At 43.6% G+C, this 15,872-nt stretch overlaps 1 protein-coding gene across 3 annotated transcripts in view; it reads right to left on the bottom strand.

Annotated features, from left to right (window-relative positions):
• The window catches only part of szt2 (SZT2 subunit of KICSTOR complex), a 300,727-nt gene that overhangs the window by 197,268 nt on the left and 87,587 nt on the right, over positions 1 to 15,872 (bottom strand). For all 3 annotated transcript variants that reach the window (XM_038793974.1, XM_038793973.1, XM_038793972.1), the window contains exons 14-17: positions 15,019 to 15,133; positions 9,861 to 10,066; positions 5,861 to 6,097; positions 3,966 to 4,044 (exon numbers count right to left, since the gene is read on the bottom strand). In XM_038793974.1, the coding sequence (XP_038649902.1) occupies positions 3,966 to 4,044; positions 5,861 to 6,097; positions 9,861 to 10,066; positions 15,019 to 15,133 (637 nt within the window). The remainder of the gene's footprint in view (positions 1 to 3,965; positions 4,045 to 5,860; positions 6,098 to 9,860; positions 10,067 to 15,018; positions 15,134 to 15,872) is intronic.

The raw sequence follows: 15,872 nt of genomic DNA, 5'->3' as shown, positions 1-15,872 counted from the left end.
CGAAGCTCCTGGTCAAGATCTTGGCTACCCGTATTTTGGGATGTGTACCAACGTGGTTGGAGATGACCAAACTGAGTTTGAAACGGGCAGATTGTTAGCGACCAATATACGGAGGCTATTAGACGTAATCATGATGCCCGCAGGAGGAAGCGAGATGGAAGTTGTGGAGGCAATGGATGCCGAGAAGGCATTTGACCGAATGGAATTGGTGTTCTTGTTTGATGTTGTGGAGCGCTCAGGGGAGGGCGGGGGGGCACACCCTCAAAGTGGAAACTACCACTGGATTTAATGAGTACCTACTAGGTGAGAACGGTAGAGGAGCTGAAGCCAATGGCCTTATGGAGGTCTCTGTACACGAGGCTTCCTCCACCCTACAACACAGCACAGTAGCACAGTGGTTAGCACTGTTGTTTCACAGTGCCATGGTCCCAAGTTCGATTCTCGGCTTTGGTCACTACTTGTGCGGAATCTGCACATTCTCCCTGTGTCTACGGGGGTTTCCTCCGGGTGCTCCGGTTTCCTCCCACAAGTCCCGAAAGACGCGCCGTTAGGTAATTTGGACATTCTGAATTCTCCCTGTGTACCCGAACAGGTGCCGGAATGTGGCGACTAGGGGCTTTTGGATTGGATTTGTTTATTGTCACGTGTACCGAGGTACAGTGAAAAGTATTTTTCAGCAAGCAGCTCAACAGATCATTCAGTACATGGGAAGAAAAGGGAATTGAACAGAATTCAAGAAAATACATGAGAATACGTAATAGGGCAACACAATATATACAATGTACTACATAAGCATTGGCATCGGATAAAGCAGACAAGGGTGTAGTGTTAATGAGGACAGTCCATAAAAGGGTCATTTAGAAGTCTGGTGACAGTGGGGAAGAAGCTGTTTTTGAGTCTGTTCGTCCGTGTTCTCAGACTTCTGAATCTCCTGCCCGATGGAAGAAGTTGGAAAAGTGAGTAAGCCGGATGGGAGGGATCCTTGATTATGCTGCCTGCTTTCCCCCGGCAGCGGGAGGTGTAGATGGAATCAATGGATGGGAGGCAGGTTCGTGTGATGGACTGGGCGGTATTCACGACTCTCTGAAGTTCCTTGCGGTCCTGGGCCGAGCAATTGCCATACCAGGCTGTGATGCAGCCCGAGAGGATGCTCTCTATAGTGCATCTGTAAAAGTTGGTAAGGGTTAATGTGGACATGCCAAATTTCCTTAGTTTCCTGAGGAAGTAAAGGCGCTGTTGTGCTTTCTTGGTGATAGCGTCGACGTGGGTGGACCAGGATAGATTTTTGGTGATGTGCACCCCTAGGAATTTGAAACTGCTCACCATCTCTACCTCGGCTCCGTTGATGCTGACAGGGGTGTGTACAGTACTATGCTTCCTGAAGTCGATGACCAGCTCTTTAGTTTTGCTGGCATTAAGGGAGAGATACTTTTCACAGTAACTTCATTGCAGTATTAATGTAAACCCACTTGTGACAATAAAGATTATTATATCGTGAGTGGGCTGCCGTTTCGCTTGGCAAGAAAGAGCTTTCACTTTCTGGGGATTCAGGTGGCACGGGACTGGGCTCAGTTCAAAAGTTAAATCTGGCAAGTTCAGTGGAGGGGATGAAAGAGGAGTTTAAAAGATTGGACAGACTGCCACTATCTCTGTCCAGGAGAGAAAGATGGTGATCCTGCCGAGATTCCTTTTTGCATTCCAGAATGTCCCAATCTTTCTGCCCAAATCTTTTTTCAGAAAGGTCAGTACATTTATTCTGGGTTTTGTGTGGGCGGGGAGGATTCCCAGTATTAAAAGAGTTTATCTGGAGAGAGGTAGACGGGGTGGTGCCCTGGCTCTCTCCATTTTCAGAGTTACTACTGGGCTGCCAATATTGTCATGGTCCGGAAATGGGTGTTAGGTCAAGGGTCGGTATGGTGTAGGGTGGAGGAGGCCTCATGTAGGGAGACCTCCTTAAGGGCATTGACTTCAGATTCTCTACCATACTCACCAAGTAGGTACTCATCAAATCCAGTGGTAGTTTCCACTTACGAGAGCGTGGAATCAGGGCCAGCTACATTTTGGCCTGGAGGGCATGTACATAAAGGCCCCTATCTGTGGTAACCATAGATTTGTCCCAGCGAGATTAGTACCAGGTTTAAGGAGTGGAACCGTTTGGGAATCAAATGCTTTGAGGGCCTGGTTCTGGGTGGGAAGTTGCAGACATAACTGAACTGACGCAGGCTTACCAATTGCCCAATGGTAATGAGTTCAGATACATCCAAATAAGGACCTTTTTGAGTAAAGAGGTTGGTTCATTCCAATGTTGCCATCATTGGATCGACAGCACAGGCTCCTCTCGGAGGATAATATTGAGGGAGGCAAGATCTCCAATGCTTATGCTGAGTTGGCCAGGACAGAGGATGTTTCGATGGTGGCTATGTGGCAAAAATGGGAGGAGGAATTGGGAGGCATGGTGCGAGGTTGGATGAGAGAAGAAGCACTACGTACGATTAATGCATCCTCATCATGTGCGAGACTTAATCTTACTCAGCTTAAAGTTGTACACAGAACACATATGATGCCGGCAAGACTGAGCCGATTCTTCCCAGAAGTGGTCAATTAGAGTGCACGAGGTGCCAGGTCTCCTGCAAATCATGCCGACATGTTCTGGTCCTGTCCAAATTGGTGGGGTTCTGGGAGGGAGTCACGGATGTATTGTATCAAGAGATGTGAATGGTGGTCACGCCTTCTACCACGGGTAGCTATTTTTGGAGTGTCTGAGGATCCGGGTGTTTTGATGGGAAGGATGCCAACGTTGTGGCTTTCGCCTTCCTGCGAGCCCGAAGGGGAATTCTGCTAAACTGCCGGCCCTCGAATCCACCAAGTACCGGGTCATGGGTGCGGGCCCTTGCTGAGTTTTTTAATTTGGAGAGAATTAAGTTCATCATTAGAGGTATGGATGAGGGGTTCTTCATGAGGTGGAAGCTGTTTGACTTTTTCAAAAAGTATTAGAACGTCAGCAGGGGTGGGGGGGTATTGGCTATTTAGAGGTTGAGGGGGTACTTTATTTTGTTTTTAAAATTTCTTTGGGGTGTGGCGGATGTATTTGCATATCGTGTTTCTGATGTGTTATATTGCTATCATGTTATATGCATTGTTACTATGTTATGGAGTGTTCGATATTGCTTCATTTTATTGACTGTTCCTGTTTTTGTATTTTCTGGATACACGGTCAATAAATTATTTTTTAAAAAGGTCTTGCACAGAAAATAGGTGCAGGAGTAGGCCATTCGGCCCTTCAACCTGCACCACCATTCAATATGATCATGGCTGATCATGCAAATTCAGTATCCCATTCCTGCTTTTTCTCCATATCCCTTGGTCCCTTTAGCCATAAGGACCACGCCAGATCCTGCTTGAATATATCCAAACTGGCCTCAACAGCTTTCTGTGGTAGAGAATTCCACAAGTTCACAACTCTCCGAGAGAAGATGTTCTTCCTCATCTCAGTCCTGAATGGCTTATCCCTTATTCTTAAGCCGTGACCCCTAGTTCTGGATGTCCCCAACACTTGGACCACTCTTCCCGGATGTAACCTGTCCAGTCCCATCAGGATTTTATATGTTTCTATGAAATCCGCTCTCATTCTCCTAACCTCCAGCGAGTACAAGCCCAGTCGATCCAGTCTTTCTTCATACGTCAGTCCGGCGATCCCGGGAATTAGTCTGGTGTACCTTCACTAGACATCCTCCATAGCAAGAATGTCCTTCCTCAAACGAGGAGACCAAAACTGCACACAATACTCAAATGTAGCCTCATCAAGGCCCTGCATAACTGCAGCAAGACATCCCTACTCCAATACTACTGATGTACTCAAATCCTCCTTTACAGTGTATGATTGTCCTTTTCAATCAGAACGCCCAAATACCTGGACAGGTGAACTTTCATCAAGTGGATTCTAAGCACACCTTCCTTGCTCCTACCTTCATAGGTAACTCGATCACCATGGTGACAATGCCATCTCCAGTAGCAGCAAAGCGGAACCCTTCAGACAGGCGAATCCTACACATTCAAACAGAGGAAAAAGGCCAGTTAGGGTCCAATAATAGCCACATTGATGGATGTGAGATCGCTTTTTACAGTTTATTTATCGTGAATAAAACATTATATTGAAAACAAACTTTATTTTTTGTCTAGAAAATAAATGTATTTTCTCAGTTCTTTGTTTTAACCCTGGTGTTTTAGTTCAATAAGGACAGGATATACTTCAATTTTGTCCAAATCATCTAATAATAGATTTGCAGCAAGGGCTTGAAAACTTTCTTATCCAGGGAACCTCCTGAAAATGCTGACACCCTCCACAGATCTTTGGTTCGACAAGAAAATACTACAAATCCAAAGGTTATTGAAACATACAAGATCTTGAGGGGACTTGACAGGATGGATGCTGAAAATGTTTCCCCTTATGGGAGAGACTAGAACTAGACGACACAATTTAAAAATAAAGAGCCTCCCTTTTAAGGAGATTAGGAAAAACTTTTTTTTCCTCACAGAGGGCCATTAGTCTGTGGAATTCTCTTCCCCAGATAGCAGAGGAGGCAGTGATTATTTTTAAAATAAATTTAGAGTCTCCAATTCTTCTTTTCCCAATTAGGGAGCAATTTACTGTGGCCAATTCACCATATCTTTTTGGGTTGTAGGTTTGAGATCCAGGCAGACATGGGGAGAATTTGCAAACTCCACACAGACAGTGACCCGGGGCCGGGGTCGAACCAGGTCCTCAGTGCAGTGAGGCAGCAGTGCTAAGAACTGTGCCACCGTGCTGCCCCGAGGCAGAGTGATTTAATATGTTGACGGTCGAGTTAGCTGGATTCTTGACTGACAAGGGATTCAAAGGGTATCGGAGGTAGACAGGAAACTAGATGCCATATTCAGATCAGCCATAATCTTATCAAATGAAAGTTCCTTATCCTAATCCTGTGTGTGTTCATAATAGATAGTGCTTTTACCACAGTAAACATCTGTCACTAGTACTGGCAAGAGAAACATTGTGTTCATGCTCACAAAAAAAACAATAAGTTCAGGATTGATGAGCCAACAATGAAGACACATCTGATAGCAAGAAGGGGATGGGGACTTGGGGTTAGGAGGCCAAGTCAAAACTAGGCAACTGGGTAAAAAATGTGAATTGTAACTGATGTATATAGGTTTTGTGTATGTTCACTTTAATCCTTTTGTATTAGAAGAAAAAGGCTAATAAAAACATTTTCAAAAAATGGAAACATCTATGCACTACAAACCTATACCTTGCTTATTCTTACAGGTGAACACTTCTCCTACCTGCGGACATCTGAGCTTGTCCATTATCTTGCACATTGTCACATGCATATTTTAAGAAATGATGCACATCATCAATACTATCAAAAAACTACCCTCATGGTCAAAGACAAGAAAAACACTCTTTATGATTCTCATCGATAAATCAGCAGTACTTGCAGGCACACTTTCAGAAATCCAGATCTCACATCATGAAACTCGCAGAGCTCCAGACCTCCTTAAGGGACCTCAAATGTCTGCTGATTGTAGTTTGAAAACCGCAACTTAAACTGAGAAGAGGAATAAAGGTTTTGAAATAACAAGAATTAATTAGGACAATGCAAAGGAGCATTTTGAGCAAATTCGGGATAGAGGCATGATAGGGCATGATTATTCGAAACTGTTGCAGACTAGGCTAGACAGAAAGTACTTTTTGAAGCATCAAATCATGCGTTTATGGAATAGACTGGATAGATTGAGCAGATTTGGTGCTCCTGCATACTTAAGAACTTTCTTCAAATATTTTTTCCACAGACTAAAACTCTATTAATAATGTCCTTACTCAGTAAGAGTGGAAAGCATCTGCGCCGCTGAAGTGATGGGCACTGATGGCCCCAAGCCTGGCTGCACAGACCATACCCAACGCTGATGATAAAAATAACGAGACAGGGAAGCGAGAGTGGAGGAAGCTGTGCGAGTGGTTGTCATTGTCGTGGCTCCTGACATAGATGCTGGGTGTCCACAGTTGTCCAAGTTCAAGATAAAGGGGGTTCGATAGTCTGATGGGAGCTTCTCGTACCTTAGAAGCAGACATGAAATAAAACAGTGAAAAAGAGCAACATCCAGAAATCATCATTCTTACTCTCTTTATACAACTGTGGCACTCCTGCCATATTTTGAATTCCAAAATCTAAGTGAAACTAAATAAAAAATTTAAATATCACCCATAAAAAGGTTACTGATAGCACAGCTGCCTCACGACGCTGAGGTCCCAGGTTCGATCCCGGCTCTGGGTCACTGTCCGTGTGGAGTTTGCACATTCTCCCCGTGTCTGCGTGGGCTTCGCCCCCACAACCCAAAAATGTGCAGAGTAGGTGGATTGGCCACTCTAAATTGCCCCTTAATTGGAAAAAAATTAATCTAAATTTATTTTTAAAAAAGGTTACTGAATTGAAATCATATAAGGATATTTGAGTGGGATATCCTCCGCAAAGGAATGAAACCGGATGGATCACCCGGCATCCACCTAGGCATGGGAAATACCAACAGCAAACACAGTCACACGGATCCTGCAAAGAGCTCCTTACGGACATCTGGGGGCTTGTTCAAAACTGAAAGAGCTGTCTCACCGACTAGTCAAGCAACAGCCTGACAATAGTCAAACTCACAAAATCATAATGTCCCAAATACCACCATGACTATTCCAGAGTATGTCCTGTCTCACCAGCAGGACAGACCCAGCAGAATTGACGGCACACTGATATAGTCGGGAGGGAGATGCTCGAGGGAGTTTTCAACATCACTCTGGACCCCATGATGTCTCATGGCACCAGGTCAAACATTGGCAAAGAAACCCTTTGCTGATTATCACATACCATCCACCATCAGCTGGTGAATCAATGCTCCTCCACGTTGAACACCACTTGGAAGAAGCACCGAGAGCGGCAAGGGTGCAAATGTACTCTGGGTGTGGGACTTCAGTGGTCCATCATCAAGAATGGCTGGGTAGTACCATCATCAAGGACAGAGCTGGCCGGGTCCTAAAGGACATAGCAGCTAGACTGGGACTGCCACAGGTGGTGAGGGAGCAACATACTTGACCAACCTGCCTGTTGCAAGTGCATCTCACCATGACGGTATCGGTAGTAGTGATCATGGCACAGTCCTTGTGGAGACAAATTCCTGTCTTCACATTGATGATACCGGCTATTGTGTTGTATGGTACCATCACTGTGCAAAATGGGATAGATTTTGAACAGATCTAGCAACTCAAGACTGGGCATTCTTGAGGCACTACGGACCCTCAGCAGTAGCCAATTAATTGTTAGTGTACCCAATGAATTGTTTTCCAATTAAGGGGCAATTTGGCGTGGCCAATCCACCTACCCTGCACATTCCACACGGACAGTGACCCAGAGCCGGGATCGAACCTGGGACCTTGGCACCGTGAAGCAGCAGGGCTAACCCACTGCGCCACAGTGCTGCCTATGTCTAACAAATTTGATTGAATTTTTTAAGGTGATCGGGTGTGTTGATAAGGGTAATGCAGGTGATGTAGTTTATATGGATTTCAGCAAAGCCTTTGACAAGGCCCCACATGGGAGATTGATAAAGAAGGTAAAAGCACATGGGACCCAAGGTAATTTGGCAAGTTGGATCCAAAACTGGCTTGGTGGTAGGAGACAGAGGGTGGTGGCAGAAAGCTGTTTGTGTGACTGGAAGATGATGTCCAATGGCATACCACTAGGTTTCTTATTGTTCGAGATATATTTTTTAAAACAAATTTAGAGTACCCAATTCATTTCCTCCAATTGAGGGGCAATTTAGCTTGGTCAATCCACCTACCCTGTACATCTTTGGGTTGTGGGGGCGAAACCCACCCAAACACGGGGAGAATGTGCAAACTTCACACAGTGACCCAGGGCCGGGATCAAACCTGGGACCTCGGTGCAGTGAGGCGGCAGTGCTAACCACTGCGCCACCATGCTGCCCTTTGTTCGAGATATATATGTAGCCAATAGAGATCAGAATGGGGGGGGGGGGGGGGGGGGGGAGTTTGTGGATAACATTAAGATTGGCAGGGTGGTTAATAGTAAGAAAGAAGGTCTTAGTTTGCAGGAAGATATATGCGGGTTGGTCAGATGGGCAAATCAGTGACAGACAGAACTGAACCCTGAAAAGTGAGAGGTGATGCACTTTGGAAGGAGTAACAAGACAAGGGTGTACTCAATGAATGGCAGAACACTAGAAAGCTTAGAGGGGTGCTTGTCCATAAATTCCTGAAGGCGGCAGGACAGGTAAATAGGGTAGTTAAGGCATATGGGGCCCTTCCCTTTTTCAGTCTTGGCATAGATTATAAGAGGAGAGAAGTTATATTGGAGCTATATGAAACTTTGGTTAGGCCACAGCTGGAGTAGTGTGTGCAGTTATGGTCGGCTCACTATAGGAAGGCTGTGATTGCATTGGAGAGGATGCAGAGGAGATTCACCATGATGTTGCCTGGGATAGATCATTTGACCTATGAAGAGAGGCTGTACAGTATAGCTCTCTGACACGATAACAAACCACAACACAGGACTATCTGGTGCCAAACAGCATAATCAGCAAGTAATAGACAGATCTACACTATTCCACAACCAAGGGATCAGATCTAAGCTCTGCCGTCCTGCCATATCCAGCCATAAATAGTGAACGACAATTAAACAACTCACTGGGGACGAGTCTCCAAATATATTCCCATCTTCAATGATGGAGGAGCCCAGAACATCTGTGCAAAAGATAAGGCTGATGCATTTGCAACAATCCTCAGCCAGAAGTGCCGAGTGTGAGATCCATTCCGACCTCCACTGGAGGTCCCCAGCATCACAGATGTCAGTTTTCAGCTAATTTGATTCATTCCACGTGAAATCAAGGAATGGCTGAAGACTGGATACTGCAAAGGCCCCCACCGTATTCTGGCAATAGGTTTGAAGACATATGCTTCAGAACTTGCCGCATCCCTAGCCAAGCTGTTCCAGTACAGCTACAACATTGTTATCTATCCGGCAATGTGAAACACAGTCCAGGTGGGTTCTATGCACAAGAAACAAGACATATCCAACCCGGCCAATTACTACACCATCTGTCTACTCTCAATCATCTGTAAAGTGATGGAAAGGATCATCAACAGTGAAAGCAAGTGACACTTAATCAGCGATAATTTGCTCACGGACACTCAGTTTGGTTTCCGACAGTGTCATTCAGCTCCTGGCCTCATTCCAGCCTTAGTTCAAACATGGGGAAAAGAGCTGAATTCCAGAGGTATGATGAGAGTGATTGCCTTTGACATCAAGGCAGCATGTGACCGAGTATGGCATCAAGGAGCCCTAGCTAAACTGGGGCCCTAGCCAGCGATGCCCACATCCCGTACCTCCTTTTCCAATGTTTTTTTGATGATACATGCCCCTCTCCAGTACTAGTGCCTCCTATTACATTCAGTACTATGCCATTTCGTATTTGGGAATGTTAATAATATGTATTCAAGTAACACTATTTGTTGGTGAAATGTCACGTGACATAAAGTGACGTCAGCAGAGTGTTTCATGGGCTTTGAGTTCACCATTTTGCCGTATAGAAGCAACATCCCTTAATAAACCCTGCACTATGTTTTTACGAACTTAGAGCGTGGCACCTCTACTTCTTTTTCTCCTTGTGGCAGCCAACAAAAATAGCGAATATGCAGATACACTGATTCATCCCTAACTCTTCACTTTACTTCATAAATCAATGTTATTCTGTGATTATAGTATTTCAGGTTATGGTGCTATAGAAGGTTTCCCAATTTATTGTTATCTGACCAATACCTAATGAGGAGCTTTTCCAATGGTTTTTTCAGTATCATAACACAAGGTCGATCAGAGAGTGCGAGCTGTGTGGCAGGAAGTGGGGGAGACTTTGAAGGAGAGGCATTCCCCTGGTGTTTCCTCTTGACTTTTGGTGTTGCTTCTTTGCTCTGCACCCGCTGGGGAAAGCGGAGTGAAAGTATCTGATCTCGCAGCTCATCAACAATCTGCCAATATAAGCACAAAGAATATTGAGCATTTGGCGCAGGACTGAGTTATCGATTACTTTGACATATCTAACCGTACTAAACATTCCCACACTCACTCTGATGCTTCAGAGCAAAACTGGAATTTTGATATTAAAGGATGGTGGAAATGTAAGCTTACTGTTCATTATGTCATTTGCTAATAAACAAAATGATCTCTAACATTAATTTAAAGACAGTCTGGCATAAATTGCCATGGGATATTTGATCCTCATTACTTTACTATCTGCAAAGACATGGGGCGGGATTCTCCACCGGCGGGATTCTCCATTTTGCTGGCGCCTGGGGGTTTCCCGACAGCATGGGGCTGCCCCACAATGAGAAACCCCACTCACTGCCTGGCATAACAGAGAATCCCGCCAGCGGGTCGAGGCAGAAAAGTGGCGTGGCGGGGCGGAGGATTCAGCCCATATACTGTTAGGAAAATAATGGTTGTTTTAAGGGATTTATATTTGTATTGGTAAACATTAGGAATAAGAAATAGTTTTCAGTGTGTTTAATTTAATGTTTCTGTGCCTGGAAGGGTAAAACCTATAGTTTGATTCATGCTGGACAAAGGTGTTTGTATATGTGCTGGTTGGTTTCACTTCCAACTGTGATTCTATTGTGCTTAGAGACGGTTATGGTGGGAAGAAAAACAGTAGCAGCAGGGATTGCTTAGCAACTGGAGGCCCTTGTTCGGTAGGATGAAATTCTGTTCTTAGTTTAGCTGAATTTGTTGACAGTTGGAGTCAGGACACTGGGAGTGAACATCTCTCAACATTGCCAGAACAGGACAAGGAAATTGCAGCATTCCCAAGGAACAAGAAACAATCCAAATACCCAAGGAATTGGGACAGAAAGAATGTTGTTAAGATGACTCAAGTTAAGCGAACAGAGTTGCTCTTACCAAAGTAGAATTCCTACAGGTCATTCGGCCCATCATGCCTTCACTGATCCCTTGAAAGGGCACACGACCTATGTCCACTCTCCCGCCCTACCCCTGTAACCCTACCTAACCTGCACATCTTTTGGACACCACACGAAAGCTAAAAATCTTTTGGACGCAGGTGTCGCGAGGCAGCAGTGCTAACCACTGTGCCATCATGCCGCCCTTCTGGGGAGATTCTGAGGAAAACTCCTCAAACACTAACTGGAGTTCAGAGCTGAGTATGCATATTTAACCACAGCCAATCTACCTGCTTCAAGGGACTTTGTGTTAGTGAGACTGTTGTAGTTTAAGATATGCTTTGTAATCCATGCTAATCTTAAAATGTGTGCAATTGTTAAACTAAGGGGGGAGTAAAGGAGTATTGTATCATAATCCAATTTTTTTATCCTTGATAAAAGTTTTTTTTCTTGTGAAAACTAATTAGCGGTCTTGTGACTCAGTTCCTCCCGTTTCACAAAAAAAAAGTGAAAATTACAGTCTTTTGAGCCAGGGTTCTATATTGGACAGCAAGGGTAGCATTGTGGATAGCACAATTGCTTCACAGCTCCAGGGTCCCAGGTTTGATTCCTGGCTTGCGTCACTGTCTGTGTGGAGTCTGCACGTTCTCCCCGTGTCTGCGTGGGTTTCCTCCGGGTGCTCCGGTTTCCTTCCACAGTCCAAAGATGTGCAGGTTAGGTGGATTTGCAATGCCAAATTGTCCTTAGTGTCCAAAAAGGGTAGGTGAGGTTACTGGGTTACGGGAAGGGTGGAGGCGTGGGTTTAAAGCGGGTGTTCTTTCCAAGGGCCGGTGCAGACTCGATGGGCCGAATGGCCTCCTTCTGCACTGTAAATTCTATGAATCTATTGAATCTTTCCTTCTATTTATAAAATCAACTGAGATCGTAACAATACCAGCCGAAGACAATTTACACTCTTTCATTTTTTTGTTCTTCCTTCAATACATCCAATGTAACTGCTTAATGCAGGGTGCAGTTGTTAGTTTTCATTATTGGAGGTTTCAGAATTCCAGCAACGAAGACTACTCTAGGGAACATAGGATTGCACAGAAAATACAGCACAAAGCCACTTCCCACCGCCTCATGAATCTTTTAGCAACTTGGAATGAAGCGAATGGATGTAGAATATTTCCAATCCCTCCGTGTCAAAGTTATTCGTTTAAATAAGTGGTGAGCAAGCGTATTTCTGCAATCTGGCTACATTATTCACATTCCTTCTGTTGCATACTTGAAGAGATGGCCATGATAAAATAAACACCTTATTCTCTACACTACATGTAATCACACTTTTTTAGATAACGTGAAAAGGCTCCACAAGTCGAAATGTCATTCGGCCCAAACAATCCTCTACGATTCACTCAAGCCTCCTCCGGTCTATTCTCATCAATCACCAGTCAACCTCATTGGTCCGTCCACCTGAAAGTCAATCATTACTGGAAGATACGTGCCTCGTTGGATGGATTATCAGCAGGGTAATCATGACAGCAATAACTATCCATTTGTCACGAGAAGCTAAATATTAAATATTATCCAATCCTTAGTCACTTTTGCTGAGACCGACCCCATCCACTGTATCTTAATTCTCATGTCCTCAAGCTAATAATAATAATCTTTATTACTGTCACAAGTAGGCTTACACACTGCAATGAAGTTATTGTGAAAAGCCCCTAGTCGCCACACTCCGGCGCCCGTTCGGGTACACTAAGGGAGAATTCATAATGTCCAATTCACCTAACAAGCACGTCTTTCAGGAATTGTGGGAGGAAACCGGAGCACCCAGAGGAAATCCACAGCAGACACGGGGAGAAGGTACAGACTCCGCACAGGCAATGACCCAAGCCGGGAATCAAACCCGGGTCCCTGGTGCTGTGAAGAAACAGTGCTAACCACTGTGCTACCATGACTCGTTAGCTAGTGACTAAATTTGCCATTTGTTGTGACTTTTCTATGTCCAAGATCTCATGAATCATACCCTGGGCATCAAGGAGATTCTTGCTGTTCTAACACTGCAGCATGACTCATTTAGCTACAGCAAGTATCCCCAAGTTATGGCCATGGGACATGTTAAACAATGTGCAATTCAGGTCAATTTGGACCGATGCTTCTTACTTGCGGATTGTCCTTTTGGAAATAAATAGGCATCTGGGCCTGAGAGGGACTGTTCATGAAATAGTTTCTTCATTGGTGGACATATCTAATATCCACAAATCGAGACCTGTTAGTGGGTGTAATATATGCAAACTAATGGGAACATGGTTCTAAACTTTATAGTAGTCCACAAGGCTTCATACTATGCTCTTGTAGACAAATCACCTGGATATCCAGTAGGTATAATTTTAAAATATGTAAATCATCTGTACTGGTGGGGGGGGGCACAGATATTTTTTAACTACAACTGTAACCTAAATACGTCATTCAACAATCTATAGAATTCCACTGATTGCGCTAATTCCATATCTAGTTTGTATCTGAATGCCCACGTCTTCAACTTTTATCCTTTTCATGTGTGATGAGCTATTTATATATTTTATGTTTGCTCTATAATCACCAGAACTTGGATTCACATGTTCATATAGAACATACAGTGCAGTAGGAGGCCCATTTGGCCCATCGAATCTGCACCTACCCACTTATGCTCTCACTTCCACCCTATCCCCGTAACCCAATAACCCCTCCTAAACCTTTGGGACACTAAGGGCAATTTAGCATGGCCAATCCACCTAACCTGCACGTCTTTGGACTTTGGACTCTTACTTGGGTTATATCTACCTTGTCAATGTACCCCGCAAAGTTGATCTTCCTTTGCCATTATCTTAAGCTGATTCTTATCAAATTCAGATCATTTATCCCACTACTTTTGTTATACTTATCCCATCTGGTCAAATCTACTGATGTTCTGGATCACCGGTATTCAAGTGCATCCAACCGTAACATTTTTCACCTGTCCAAGCCTACCTACTGTTAGCAATGAAAATGCTCCACTTCCAAGTGCACAATGAGAAAAACGTCTTCAACTAACCCCCTGGATTTGACATACACTTTTTGAAAGATTGTATCACTCTGCTATTTATTTCCAGAGCTTCAGCCTATTATAGGAGCAAACATTTTTTTCCAAAAGTCAATCCTATCTCTTAAAATTGTGACAATTTATAACTAAATCATTTTAATATAAATACCATGCTTCCTTAGTTGACAAAAGCAGCAGGGCCTTTGTCAAAAGCTGATATCTGAAGAATTGCTACAAGTATAGCAGTTAAATTATTTTCTTTGGACAAAGACACTTTGTAACTGGCAAAGTGGGAGGGAGGGAGCGATAAAGCAAGGAAGTAAAATAATCAGAGAACTAGGCAAGTCTTTTAAAATTAAGAAATCTGCAACTTTTTTTCCAGAATTTCTAATTTCAGAGTAATGTGCTATTCTATCAAAATTACAACTTTTGGCACTTGGATTAAAGGGAATGGCAATACTCTCTCGGTATCAATGTAGCAAAAGGTTCCAAGGCACTTCACATGAGCATTAGAAAATAAAATTTGACACTGAGTTAATTTACATGTTGGTGTAGATGACCAAATTTCAGCCAAACAGGTAGGTTTTAATGAGTGTCTTAAAAGAGGGAAATGACTTGGAGGTGTAGGGAAGGAATTCCAAAGCTGCAGTCCTAGGCAAATGAAGGCACGTTCACCAATGATGGAACTATTAAAATTGTGGATGCTTTAGATGCCAGAATAAGAGGAGCGCAGATCTCCAGATAGCTCAGAGAGTTATGTGGTCGGAGGACATTACAGAGATAGGGAGGGGTAAGGCCATGGATGCAACAACAAAAAAGAATTGGTTTTCAAATCGTCACAATCTGATGGTTCAGAAAAGTAGATATAAATATCCCAAACTCAAGGCAAATGCTGTTGTGAAACAAACTACCATTCTCCTAACAGCAAAACTAATTGTTCCCTGCATCACGGCACACATCGCTGCTCCCAAAATCATACCTTATTCCTAGCTTGTGCTTGCATTCCAATCGGGAATCCCAGGCGAAGGACCATGCATGGAGCTTTGGAAATAACTCGGACAAGGTAAAAAGATGAAGGCGGCTGATCCATTCCACTACAAATTAAACAAATATGACTTTGATTCAACAACACTTTGAGGTGAAGTACGTTGAAAGTACAGATGCTCATCTTTAATACATTAAAAATTCCTTCCCACCCCATGATTATTTCACAGGCTGAGTTAATTCCCTTTTGGAGCAAGACGCAATTCTCTTAAATTAGGGATGGGCAATAAATGCTGGCTTAGCCAGCGATGCCCACCTCCTGTGGACAAATTTTTTAAAAGCTCTAAAAGACACAATTTATGTAATCTCAACGTCTTGGGTATAGCACACGAATGCCACCTCAGAAACCAATGTTGATAAAAAGAATTATACTGTCCTGCATTTTGTCAATGCCAACTGACTGCAGAAAATTTGACCTGCTCTTTTTCTTAAGTTATGTATTGGCATTTCTAAGGGCGGCAGCGGTTAGCACTGAGGACCCAGGTTCAATACGTGTCCCAGGTACCTATCTGTGTGGAGTTTGCACATTCTCCCCGTGTCTGCGTGGGTTTAACCTCCACAACACAAAGATGTGCAGAGTAGGTAGATTGGCCACGCTAAATTGTTCCTTAATTGGGAAAAAATTATTGGGTACTCTAAATTTATTTTATTTTTTTTAATTAAAAAAATTCTGCCAACAATGGGCAGAACAGTACTCTTGTTGGACTCTGCAAAGCCACAGAATCGTATAATGCAACATGCTCCAAGGTTTTTAGCTCCACAAATTTAATAAATAATCAGTAAAATGAA

The sequence above is a fragment of the Scyliorhinus canicula genome, chromosome 4, assembly GCF_902713615.1.
Source record: "Scyliorhinus canicula chromosome 4, sScyCan1.1, whole genome shotgun sequence".
Lineage (NCBI taxonomy): Eukaryota > Metazoa > Chordata > Chondrichthyes > Carcharhiniformes > Scyliorhinidae > Scyliorhinus > Scyliorhinus canicula.
This window is presented reverse-complemented; position numbering and strand designations above follow the sequence as displayed.